At 33.8% G+C, this 12,184-nt stretch overlaps 6 protein-coding genes and 2 non-coding genes across 8 annotated transcripts; 5 read left to right on the top strand and 3 right to left on the bottom strand.

Annotated features, from left to right (window-relative positions):
- Positions 1–429: 429 nt before the first annotated feature.
- Positions 430–2,178, top strand: NAEGRDRAFT_70044 (uncharacterized protein; the record flags this gene model as incomplete). The annotated part of the gene is made up of 2 exons (XM_002674714.1): positions 430–986; positions 1,035–2,178. 2 exons carry the CDS (start codon positions 430–432, stop codon positions 2,176–2,178), a joined length of 1,701 nt encoding a protein of 566 aa, XP_002674760.1.
- Positions 2,179–2,502: 324 nt separating this feature from the next.
- NAEGRDRAFT_80515 (uncharacterized protein) lies at positions 2,503–4,412 on the bottom strand (the record flags this gene model as incomplete). Its single annotated transcript, XM_002674641.1, has 1 exon — positions 2,503–4,412. The coding sequence occupies one exon, from the start codon at positions 4,410–4,412 to the stop codon at positions 2,526–2,528; it is 1,887 nt and encodes a 628-aa protein (XP_002674687.1). The 3' UTR covers positions 2,503–2,525.
- Positions 4,413–4,580: 168 nt separating this feature from the next.
- Positions 4,581–4,654, top strand: NAEGRDRAFT_t449. Its single transcript has one exon. It is a non-coding gene; the product is annotated as a tRNA-Arg (tRNA).
- A 401-nt stretch (positions 4,655–5,055) lies between these two features.
- On the bottom strand, positions 5,056–6,043 carry NAEGRDRAFT_50709 (uncharacterized protein; the record flags this gene model as incomplete). The annotated part of the gene is made up of 2 exons (XM_002674640.1): positions 5,056–5,471; positions 5,908–6,043. The coding sequence occupies 2 exons, from the start codon at positions 6,041–6,043 to the stop codon at positions 5,056–5,058; spliced, it is 552 nt and encodes a 183-aa protein (XP_002674686.1).
- A 732-nt stretch (positions 6,044–6,775) lies between these two features.
- On the bottom strand, positions 6,776–7,666 carry NAEGRDRAFT_70041 (uncharacterized protein; the record flags this gene model as incomplete). Its single annotated transcript, XM_002674639.1, has 2 exons — positions 6,776–7,226; positions 7,284–7,666. The coding sequence occupies 2 exons, from the start codon at positions 7,664–7,666 to the stop codon at positions 6,776–6,778; spliced, it is 834 nt and encodes a 277-aa protein (XP_002674685.1).
- Positions 7,667–7,817: 151 nt separating this feature from the next.
- NAEGRDRAFT_t450 lies at positions 7,818–7,890 on the top strand. The gene has a single exon. It is a non-coding gene; the product is annotated as a tRNA-Phe (tRNA).
- A 577-nt stretch (positions 7,891–8,467) lies between these two features.
- Positions 8,468–9,637, top strand: NAEGRDRAFT_50708 (uncharacterized protein; the record flags this gene model as incomplete). Its single annotated transcript, XM_002674713.1, has 1 exon — positions 8,468–9,637. One exon carries the CDS (start codon positions 8,468–8,470, stop codon positions 9,635–9,637), a length of 1,170 nt encoding a protein of 389 aa, XP_002674759.1.
- Positions 9,638–9,976: 339 nt separating this feature from the next.
- NAEGRDRAFT_80514 (NADPH oxidase) lies at positions 9,977–12,176 on the top strand. The gene is made up of 4 exons (XM_002674712.1): positions 9,977–10,460; positions 10,612–10,763; positions 10,815–10,957; positions 11,004–12,176. The coding sequence occupies exons 1-4, from the start codon at positions 10,015–10,017 to the stop codon at positions 12,144–12,146; spliced, it is 1,884 nt and encodes a 627-aa protein (XP_002674758.1). The 5' UTR covers positions 9,977–10,014; the 3' UTR covers positions 12,147–12,176.
- The last annotated feature ends 8 nt before the right edge of the window (positions 12,177–12,184 follow it).

Genomic DNA, 12,184 nt, shown 5'->3' with positions numbered 1-12,184 from the left:
TAATCAAAAATCTTAAGGGCTTTCCTTATCAATTTTATTTGAATGATAAATAGTTTGCCTTCATTCTGTTCTATGGAGTAATCTTATCAAAAATTGATGATTTTGATTGGAATTCTAGAGATTACTCGATCCTCTAAGAATGAGTTTCTAATGATTTGATGAACATTAATTGATTGGAAAACAAAGTCAAAAAAAATGCTCACCAACACTAAACGATTGTCTTCGACAATCCGATTGCAATCTTGTTGGAAAGTTTGTGCTTCTTCCCATGATCATCACTCCTTCGGAGCAGTTTCTTTTAATTTTACAAATTCTGTGATGATGAATGAAAGGAACAATTATCAAACAACTTGTAGAAGTTTTAGTTCTCATTTCGGAAAGAATTTAAAATCAGGATGGGATTGGAAAAAGAGAGTGGCAGTGCAAAAGATGACTGATCACAAAATAGAGGAGAAGGAAAGATCAAAGAGGATACAATTGGAAATTGCAACTTTTAGAAATAAGAAAGAATTGGGATTACACTCAATAACTGATAAATTGAGTATTAAAATGTCATTTCCAAGTAAAAAGGTTTATGATAGATTGGCTGAATCTCTGAAATCTACTTTCCACATAGAGCATGAAGTTCTTCCAAAAGATGAAGAACAAGAAAAGGACGAATATTTACAAGATGAACCAATAGAGAAAAAGGACAATTCTAAGGCACCACCAGTTTTATACTTTTCATATTATGATTATGATGAAATTTTAAGATTTTTCACTGAGGAACATGAGGATGTTTCTTTTGAACCTATACCACCATTCGTTTTTCAAGTTTTGGATCACTACGAAAACCAAATCAAATCTTTTAAAAACAAATCGAAGAAATCACCTAAAGATTACGACCTTTCACTGAGACTTCCATCTAATTTATATAATAACATTTTACCTTTTCAAAAAGAGGGCATTGAGTATGCCATTTCAAGAGATGGAAGAGTTATGCTGTGGTAAGTTTAACTGTTTCTTACAACAGATGTAATAATTATTGAAATTAGTGACGAAATGGGTCTGGGAAAGACACTACAGGCCTTGGGAATTGCCTCTTTTTATCCGAAAGAATGGCCTATGTTAATTATTGGACCTTGTAGTCTTCACAATAACTGGAGAAGGGAGCTTAATACATGGATAGATGCTGAATGGCTGAAAAAGCACATGGGAAAGGAGTTTAATTTTACTGGAGATTCTTTAGATCCTTATATTTGTATTGTTGATAGTTCACAAGGACTTGCCAAAGTGATTGAAGAAACTAGGGAAAACCCAAAGAAATATCTTGTATATATTATCTCGTATGATTTGGCTTCAAAGAATGCTGAAGATGAAAATTCTGATGCTGTGAAATGGTTACTAGATTTTTCAATTATTATCACAGATGAATCTCACATGCTCAAGAATGATGGATCTAAGAGAACCCAGAATATTATTCCACTATTGAGAAGCGCAAAGAGATTAGTTCTCATATCAGGAACAGCAAGTCCTTCCAGACCAATTGAGTTGTTCACACAAATGAAGGCTCTTTTATGTGGTCCAAAATCTAAAAAGACATTACTCAAAAAGACTGAATTTGGATATAGATATTGTGATCTCAAAACTAATTTCTTTACGGGTGCAGACTATAGAGGCAATAGATTCCTTTCAGAACTTAACTTGTTGCTTAGTCGTTCGATAATGATTAGAAGACTGAAAAGAGATGTCTTAACTCAATTACCTCCAAAGAGACGTTATTTGACATATTTGAGTCTTCCAGATGAGGATATAGGTCCTCACAGATTAACATTTGAGAATTTCAATCAAAGAAAGGGTAAAAATTTGAGGTTTGATCCAAATGATATTGAAATTCTTCAAAAATTCAATTTGACTGCTATTGCTAAGCAAAAAACTGTAGCAAGATATGCCAGATATACTTTCAAGAAAGGAGAAAAGTTTATCATTTTTGCTCATCACAGATCTGTAATGAATGCCATCGAAGAAGAAATTAAAAAAGAGATTGAGGAGGTTGAAAAGAATGAGGGAAAAAAACTAAAGTTTGTAAGAATTGATGGAGAAACTCCAGTTGAACAAAGACATGCAATCTCTCAAGAATTTAGAGAGGATCCAGATGTTAAAGTTGCTATTTTGAGTATTGCAGTAGCAGGTATGTAATTTATTGTTAGGCTTGTATTGATGAACCTATTTATCTTCGGAATACAATAATTAAGGTGTTGGACTCAATTTTGTGCCATGTTCAACCGTGGTGTTTGGTGAATTGACTTGGAACAGTGGGTTTTTAGCTCAAGCAGAAGATAGAGCTCACCGTATTGGACAGAAATCAACAGTGAATGTTCACTACTTGGTAGCAAGAAATACCTTAGATGAGTATTTGTGGGATCTATTAGGAACCAAGATTGATGTAGTTTCTGAAACACTTGATGGAGAAAAGGAAAAGGAAGAAGAACACCATATCACAAAAGGATCAAAGGAAATAATAGGCCACGAAGATCATTAATTTATTAAAAGTCAGTTCTAAATTCAAATATCGAGGTAGTTTCTGAAAAATAGCTGTTGTTATCATAAATTGTTTCCAAATGTTCAGATATTGATTTGACAACTTCTTCAAACATTGTAGCACTTCTCCAGAACAAATGACCATGATCTGCCACAGTATGAAGATTGACATTTGTGTATCTGTAATTATTGTTTGAGGACTCTTCAGTTTTTGTTTTTGTCTCAACAGTTACAGAGGTTGTCATCGTCTCAATTGTTTCTGTAGAACCTATTCTGTGAAGACCTTGGGAAGTATTTGAGTTTGATGACTTTTTTGATTGTTTTTGAGAGTTGATCTTGTTTTCTGTTACTCTAAACTCATTGTACCTATCACTAATTAAACTTGGAATGGCAGATTTAAGCAAAGGTAGTGGTAGTATCAGAGAATGTTCTCCATGCCACATATGAACAGGTATTGATACATCTTTAAGTGAAAAGTTCCAATCTTCTCTCTCCATTTTAAGCTCTCTGATTACTTCTGTAACTCCAAAAGCATTCATTCCTTCTCTCATGCTCAATACGCAATTACTGCAAAAGTTTTGCAAATCTTCAATATTTTCTTTTGAAAAGTAAGAACTTTGTCTCACATATCCTGAAAATCTTTCAGGCTCACTAAATACAGTACTTTTGAGTGCAGTATTCAATAATCCTTTAAATATAAATTTCGGTAAATAATTTACAAGTAATGAAGTATCTTTTAGAAACCTAGAGGTTTGAGACGGAGGTATATACAAGTATGGTAGTTCTCCACTTAATATACTGCAAGAAACTACCTTATTATCAATATTTAAATAGGCACAAGCCCATGCATAACAGCTTCCAGAAGACACTCCAATAACTGAATACTGTTCAATGTCTAATATATTTGACATTTGTGCAATGTCTCTCGCAAATGATAAAAAACTTCTTGATTTTTGTTGACTTGATTGACCATATCCTGGTCTATCAACATGAATAAATCTAATTCCATATCTTTTACCAATACTATCATGTTCATTGGTTGGAGTTTCCAATCTAGATTGACCAATAGAATGGAAAAAGAAGACAACTCTTGTTTTAGTTGAAGTGTTTCCATATTCTTCATATGATAACCATCTTCCTGAATTGAGCATTACACCCTTAACACCATTAATTGTTTTCTCATTAAATGAATAACTAGATGAAATAGGAAATGCATATTCCGAGTTAGTTTGTACAGATTTTGAATCATCCACAATTACATTTTTACTATACATTGAGTTTTCCTCATCAGATTGGTCCATAATATCTTGACTAGAAGCCTTTGTATTCTTCTTCCAAAGTTTTCGTAAGGATATTCTATACTTATTATTCGGATTTGAAATATCCTTTGATTTATCTCTTAAATACTTATATTTTACATATTTAATTAATTTATATATACAATATAATAATACAGCAGTAATCGGAATTCCATATTTAAGTATTTGTCCAAGAGTTAAACTAATATTAAATTGTAAATGAAATCTAATTTGATTACTTGATTGAGAAATCTTTTTAATCCAGCCTTTTACTCTTTCTGAAACCGAAGCAATTTCGCTTTTTGCAATTACACTTCCTGCATTAGATAGGAAAAGTAAAATACTTGTAGCATTATCACTATTATTTGGTGTTATTGAAGATGATGATGTTGGAAATGTATTGTTAGTATTATCGGTAAATAATTGATCCAAAGAATGATCCGATGAAGATTGAAGAGCAGCCATCATAACTGATGATAAATCACCACCATTCAATTGTCTATTACTTGAAGAAGATGATGACAGAGAGTTATTTGAGAGAAGAGATGGTGTTGCCACTGCTGCTGGTAGCAGTTGAGATTCTCCACCACTCATTTTTTTCCTAAATACCGAAATGATTGAGTTTGTGAAGGAATGAATAATTGAGAACAGTAACACCATCATATGTGATTAAAAATTGAATAATTGGAAAGAAATAAGGTATTCCTTGAGTATCCATGTACATTCAAGTTGTTAATTGTAATGTTGAGAAAACCGATGTAAGCCGTCATAGCTCAGTTGGATAGAGCACAGGACTTCTAATCCTGGGGTCGTGGGTTCGAGCCCCATTGTCGGTATCTAATTTTTTAGCTTTTTTAACAGAATTTTTGTCCTCTTGCTGCATGTTCAAGCAATTGGTAAACTCATCAAAATAAAACAATACCACAAGAACCTACATTCCTATCTTTATAACAACAGCACTATTTATACTCTGTGCTTTTCTCAATTCTTCATAGTATCTTTCTCGCCAATTGGCTTTGATCGAGTGTAGTATCAGTTCTTTTCAGTGTAATAGCTGAAAGCATCCTACGGGGTGCAATACTATTATCTCAATTTTTTGTTGGGTTCAGAGTAGTGCTTAATTGCACACTTTGGCTGGCTTCAATAAGACATTGCACTGTCCGTCAGATTTGGAGCTATCCCACTCTGTTATTAATTGAATTTGATATTCATCTCAAAGATTTATTAGCTCAATAAATTAATCTATCATTGAGTTTTCAAGTTGATAACAAGCTTCACAAATTTTTGATTCTATGAGCTGAAGGATGGTTTCTTGCATTCTTTCGTGGTGCTCGATATCCTCTCTTGTAATTTGGTTGTAGTTTTGGATATCTTCAAGATTTTTTTGAAGTTGAGTGCTCTCAGTTATAAATTGTTGAATGGCCAACTCTGCCTGTTCAGTAGAAATAACATCATTTACCAATGAACAATTTCCCTTCGCCTTCTCGATATCATTACGCATCTGTGCAATTTTGTCATCTAAAGACTTGATGAAAGAGTCCATCTCATTCGATTGCTCCTTCTTCATCTTGATTTGAGCCTCCAAACTTTTAATTCTCTTCAATTTTTCCTCATACACACTCTCATCAGCCCTTAGTCCTGAAACAATTATCACTATTGAACATTGACTACTTACTTCCTTCATATTCTTCAACTTGAGATTTCAACATTTGCATTTCTCTAACATTTTGTCGATTGTTCCACATTTCACAAGCCTTCTCAAAGTTCTTCTCTGCATCCTCAAGTTCCTTTTTCAAATCACAACTTTTCATCACAACTAGGTTATACAATTAATATTCTCAACTTACATTACTTGATTACTTTCCACCTCAAATCTTGCCAAATGAGTTTGAAAAACCTCCTCCTCTTGCTTGCAGTATTTGGCAGATTGCTTGAGTTGTTCACCAGTCTTGATTTCATGCATCAAATCAGCTTCCAAATGAGTAATCTTTTCCTTCAATAATGTTTCATTAGCGAGCAGCTTTTGATGCTTCAAGTTGACTGAAAAAGTTAGCCTTTGAGAAATCTGTTGACAATCATCGATACTTACATTCCTCCAATTCCTTAAGAGTCTTAGCGTGTCTTGTCCTCTCTTCCACCAGCTTGCATTCCTGAAGCCTTCTCGAATTTTCCAATTCATTAATTTGATCCAATAAAGGCTTGTAATGAGCAGTAACGTGATTCATATCGTCTGATTCTCTGTGTGGTAGTGTGTTGAGTTTTTTTTGTGGTATTTTTAAATAAAATGCTCTCAATAGCTTCTGGTGAGTTTTCTCAAAGCCTTGTTGAAAATGTGACTAAGGTGTGATCATGATGCTTGTGTTGTATTGATGTAATAAATAGCCTTGCCAGTATCAAACGCAACAAAGTTTAAGCTCGCAAAGAAGTTTATACAGAACAAACTTGGGGCCATACCAAAGTTTGGTAAATTCTTATTTATTGCTGGGGCCATTGTTGCAATATGTAGGTTGAATAGATCTCTCCCTTTTGATCACTTATTACCACTCAAGTGAATGTTCTATGTGGAATCATTGCTGTATTGAAATTACTGTCGGAAGAAAGATGGTATATGGGAATTTATTGTATTATAATTGGAGCTTGTCTATTTGCTTTTGAGTTTCCTTGTCCTTGTTATAGAGAAATTCCAGGAGTGAGTAAGATTTGGTGTAATTATCTATTCAGAGGAGGAATTTACTTTATTCTTGCAATACCTTGTTATGCAGTTGGAATTGGAATAATTTCAGGGTTTGCATTTTCCTTACTTTCCATTGTTTATATGTTTTGCTGGTTGAAAGGGGAATCTGCAGAAGATCCAAAAGATGTGATTGAATATTCAAATATGCATGAACAATTAGTTGAATCATTTAAAGGTGAAGAAGAGGGAGATGAGGATACTGATAGTGAAGATTTGGATTAATTTAATCAAATTCTTTAAGCAATTCCGTTACAAGTGCTGGACTGAGTACAGTAGTATGAGGATATCTTTCATCATCAACAGTTAACTTCATCCGAATAGAATCTGTATTATTTCTCAAAAAGTCAATTTGCTCTTGTGAGAAAGGAACTGTAAAAAAGTGAACAGCAGATGTCATTCCAGAATTTGTAGTTCTTCCCTCTTCAGTTGGAACACAAGAATTTGTATAAATTATTTCACCAGTTGCCTTTTTACAAACTTGAATTTTGAAATTATTTTCAATATCACCAAACTTTTTAAGGGTGGCTCTTCTAATAACTTCATTTTCAATTTCAAACATAAATGTAATAGTAATATCCTTTCCTTTTGGAATGAGTGGATCATAAGCTTTACCTTCGTCCACAAATTGACTATTTAATCCCTTTTCAACTAGAACCATTTCATGACATTGAATCCTATTTAAATATATCAATTTAAAAATTATTAGAATATTAATTTGCTAATTTACATACCAATTAATGTCATAATTCTCAAAGGTGGCCGATCCGATTGGTCCGAGGTCAACCCTTCTCAATTTCTTGATGTTTTTTCTCCACAACAAGGCATTTTGTCTAATATTTTGTTTATAATATGAGTCACCAACATTTTGTTCATTCACTGCTATCATATCTTGAGGAAGAAGTGTTCTATTAGATGATGTAACTTGTGATGGCAACACATCAATAAAATCAATCTTGTTTAATCCTTCGGTTTTTCCTTCAAAAGGATCAAAGCTACTTGTAGAGTAATTATACAATTTATGTTGGGTAAAGTTTGGCAAAACAGAGCAGTTTTTGCTTACTCGGATAGATTTGTTAGGAAGGGATTTGAATGTGGCTTGAATGGAAGTTAACATTTTTTATTGTTGATTTTAAAATCAATTAATCGGAAACCAACTTCGAATATGAGGAATTTTGATTGAATAGGCATAAATCGGCTTTATTGCGGAAGAAATGGTATATGAATCATATGAATCATCATTTTGTCCTAAATACAATGTTCAATAAGCCGACATAGCTCAGTTGGGAGAGCGTAAGACTGAAGATCTTAAGGTCCCTGGTTCGATCCCTGGTGTCGGCATAATTTTAACTTTTTCTAAAACAAATTTATCACACCCAGTTTTTAATGTCATACTATTATTTTTCTTTCTGTCCGTTCATTAGAAAAGGCTTGATTTAACGTATTGGGAACACTATTCAAGAAACTAATCTCGTTCATTAATGGTTCAAGGGTTTGTAATTGAGTTTCAGTAACTATTCATTACATGCACAAGCAATTAAGCAAAGCTCAACCCATCTCTGGGAATTTTTTATGTGAACCCCATACAGTTTGTCATTGAATTGAATAAACAACATGCCAACAACACCAGAATCCAACGAGATAGATTCCCTGGAGACTTGGCCAATTTTTTGAATTCAAATTAATCAAAAATTAAACTGAACTTAACAATAAGCAGCATCCAATTATCCAAATACTTCTAAGTACTCAACTCATAATCCAATAAATCATAATCCATCGCTCAGAACCTTTTTTATATATTTTAAAAAACAGCCGTTCTCTGTACTAATGGGATTATGTTAGAGGACAAATGGAAATCAAAGAATCATAAAAAAAGTTTTATTCAACATTTCAATTAAAAAATAACAATACAACACTAATGAAACTGTTCCACAGACTAAGAACTGTCAAACCAAAGACTTTTGACATTGTGTTATCCCTAGGTCTAACCTGTGCTGTTGGCACAGGTGTTTATCAATACTACAAATACCAATGTGATAGTTTACTTGAAGCACAAGAAACACCAAAGAAACATAGTTTGTTTCCTGAAAATATGATGAAGAAATTCAAGAAAGCTCCTGAATTAAATTTGGAGTTGCCAGTTGTTGAAGCAATTTTAACAAAAGCTCCTGGAATTCCTCCACCAATTGACCGTGATTATCCAGTTCAATTAGTTGTTAATCTAGATACCACAATTGAAGTGAAGCCAATCAGCAAACAGTACAAGTATCCATATTGGACATTTAATGGAACAGTTCCTGGACCATTTATCAGAGCAAGAGTTGGAGATGTCATGCAAGTCAATTACCTAAACTTGGACGAAACCGGTATGGCTCACAATATTGATTTTCACTGTGTGACAGGACCAGGAGGAGGTGCAGAAATGTTATTGGCAGAAAAAGATGAAGAAAAAACAGGATTTTTCAAATTATTAACTTCAGGTTTATTTATCTATCACTGTGCTGCAGGTCCAGTACCTTCACACATAAGTAATGGCATGTATGGATTAATGTTAGTTGAACCAGAAGAGGGATTGCCAAAAGTAGATAAGGAATTCTATGTCATGCAAAGTGAATTCTATTGTGAACCATCAGATGATGATCCAAAATTAATGGAACATTCGTATGCCAATGGATTAGATGAGAAACCAACCTATGTCGTCTTTAATGGAAGAGAAGGTTCTCTCATTGATACTCCTCTCCTTGCCAACACTGGAGAACGTATTCGATTCTACTTTGGAAATGCAGGTCCAAATCTTTCCTCCTCATTTCATGTCATTGGTGCAATTTTTGATAAGGTTTTCAGAGAGGGAGATTTAGTGAGTCCTCCAGAGAGAAATGTACAAGTGACACAAGTTCCACCAGGTGGTGCAACAATGATTGAGTTTGAGGCAATTGTGCCAGGAACTTATTCATTTGTGGATCATGCTATCTTTCGAATAGAGAAGGGAGCTGTTGGGTTTTTAAAGATTGCAGGTGCACCTCGACCTGATATTTATCATGGAATGGATAGACCAAAGAGGTGTCCTGGATGTAAATTACATCAATAAAGTTTCGTTTAGTTTCGATTGTTAAAAATTGGATATGTACAGTTTTGAAGTATCAGAAACCGAACTACTTTTTTGTCTTTAAAAGAAACTTGAACAAATAAGAAGAGTCAACAAAATATCTATTCATTTCGAATAGTTTACAAGTTAACATTACAATAAGGTTGGATAATCAAACCAATGTTACAAAGTATACAAACATAAATGATCCATGTCTAAAAGGAAGAAAGGGAAACGATTGTCTCACCTCTCTTTCAATGTCAAGGAAAAATTTCACCTGATTTATCAAGTAGAAAGACAAGGCTATTAAATGTCACTCATCAAATCATCACAAAAAAAAACCAAACAACAAATTTCCACAACACCCAAACAAACAAAAGATGGGTGCTCTTAGCAATTGTTGTGATTTCTTCTTTTACGGCTGTTTCGCCAATGGTTTCTCATCCGAATCTATTTCGTCCGTTCGTAAATTCCTTCTCAAGTGGAAGAAACGTTTCACCAATCGACATGAATTTATGAATTATTGGTCAGCAGAGGGTCAAAAACTAGTGGTTGTTTTAATTTGGGTCATTTTGAATCTATTCCTTTTCACAGAAGCTTTCGTCAGATATTATTATGCTCTTCTGTTGGTTAATATTACTGGTGTTACGGTGGTTCCTTTCTATGTGGCTTTGGCGAGAGGTTTCGGCCAATTGTTGAATTTTAATTGTGCCCTATTGATTTTACCAACTATGAGAACATTGTTGAATGTTTTTAGAAGTTTGAAATTTGGTTCGATTTTCCCATTAGATAAGAATTTGGTTTTTCATCGTTATTTGGCCTATTGGTATGTTTTATTGTTTAGTTTAGTTTAGTTTTTAATGATGTGATGGTTGAAATTTTATTCGAATCTCATGATGATGATACACAAAAAAAACGATGAAATGTATCAATATTTAATGATAATAATAATATAATAACATAATAATAATATATAGGATTGTAGTATGTGTAATTGGTCACACATTAGGACACTATCTCAATTATGCTTGTTGTTGGCAATTATATAATAGTGCTAGAACTCCTTTGGAAGCTTGTTGGTGGAACAAATACGGAACTACAGGAAATGTTCTCTGCATTGTCATGTTTAGTATGTGTTTAGTAATATTATTTAATGTTTAGTTTAATATATTTTAATTAGTCATGTATGCTGCCTCTGCCAAGTCCTATCGTCGTACAAAGAATTTTACAGTCTTTTGGTATGCTCATCACTTGTTTGTGGTATTTTTCGTATTGTTGTTGGTTCATGGAAAGCAATTTTGGGCTTGGTTCTTTATTCCAATGGTAAGTTTCTAATAATTTGATTTTATACGAAACTGATCTTACATAGGCATTGTATGCTCTTGAAAGAGTTATGAGAAATTTGCGTGGTTCTGAAATGACCATTGTTAAACGTGTTCACTGTTTGGCATCACGTGTTATTCACTTGGAATTGGAAAAGCCAAGTTTCAGATATGAATCAGGTCAATATTGTTTCTTGAATTGTCCAATGATTTCTCAACACGAATGGCATCCTTTCACTATTTCTTCTGCTCCTGAGGAAGAATTCTTACAATTCCACATTAGATGTGTTGGTGATTGGACCAATACTTTGATGGATGTTTTCAATCCAGCTCAAAGACCAACAGTTGAAATTAACAAACCAACTACTCCTGATGGAACTGATTATTTAATTCGTGTTGATGGTCCATTTGGTACTTGTGCTGAATATTGTTTCGATTTTGAATATGTCATGTTGATTGCTGCTGGTATTGGTGTTACTCCATACAGTTCACTTTTAAAACATTTCAAATTTAGATTGGATGCTGCTGCTTCTGGGCAAGCTCCTCCTCTCAAGATTCGTCGTGCTAGTTTCTACTGGATTAATCGTGATGAAGGAAGTTGGGAATGGTTCTCTGATATTTTGAATCAACTTGAAACTGAAAATCCAGAATTCTTTGATATTCACACATACATGACAGGTATGCTTAAGGCAGATGATGTTAAAAAGATTATGTTTACTTCCTCTGAATATCAAACTCAATCAAACACTGCTGGTAATGTTCAACAATCTGGTAAGGTTGATTTTATGGTTCGTGCTTTGCACAAATATGATGCTCAAAGCTCAGATGAAATTAGTTTGGATAGAAATGATATCGTTGTTGTATCTGAACAAGATGAATCTGGTTGGTGGACTGGTACCAACACTACAACCAAACAAACAGGTCTCTTCCCTGGCAATTTTGTTGTCAAGGTTGACCATGTGACAAAGATGGCTGACTCTTCAAAGAGAAACTTTGGTAGACCTAATTGGGATGCTGAATTCTCAGATATTAGAAGATATGTTGAAAAGAATAGTTCAGGAGCTAAGAAACCAAATGTGGGTGTCTTTGTTTGTGGGCCAGGAGGTCTTTCAAAGCAGGTGTACTCGTACGCTGTTGATAAGAGCAAGAACTCAACTGTTCAATTTGTTTTCCACAAGGAAAACTTTTAAATACCTTAATAAATTGTATATTATCTTCAATTTGCTTT

Source organism: Naegleria gruberi (genome assembly GCF_000004985.1).
Source record: "Naegleria gruberi genomic scaffold NAEGRscaffold_38, whole genome shotgun sequence".
Classification (NCBI taxonomy): domain Eukaryota; phylum Heterolobosea; class Eutetramitea; order Acrasida; family Naegleriidae; genus Naegleria; species Naegleria gruberi.
This window is presented reverse-complemented; position numbering and strand designations above follow the sequence as displayed.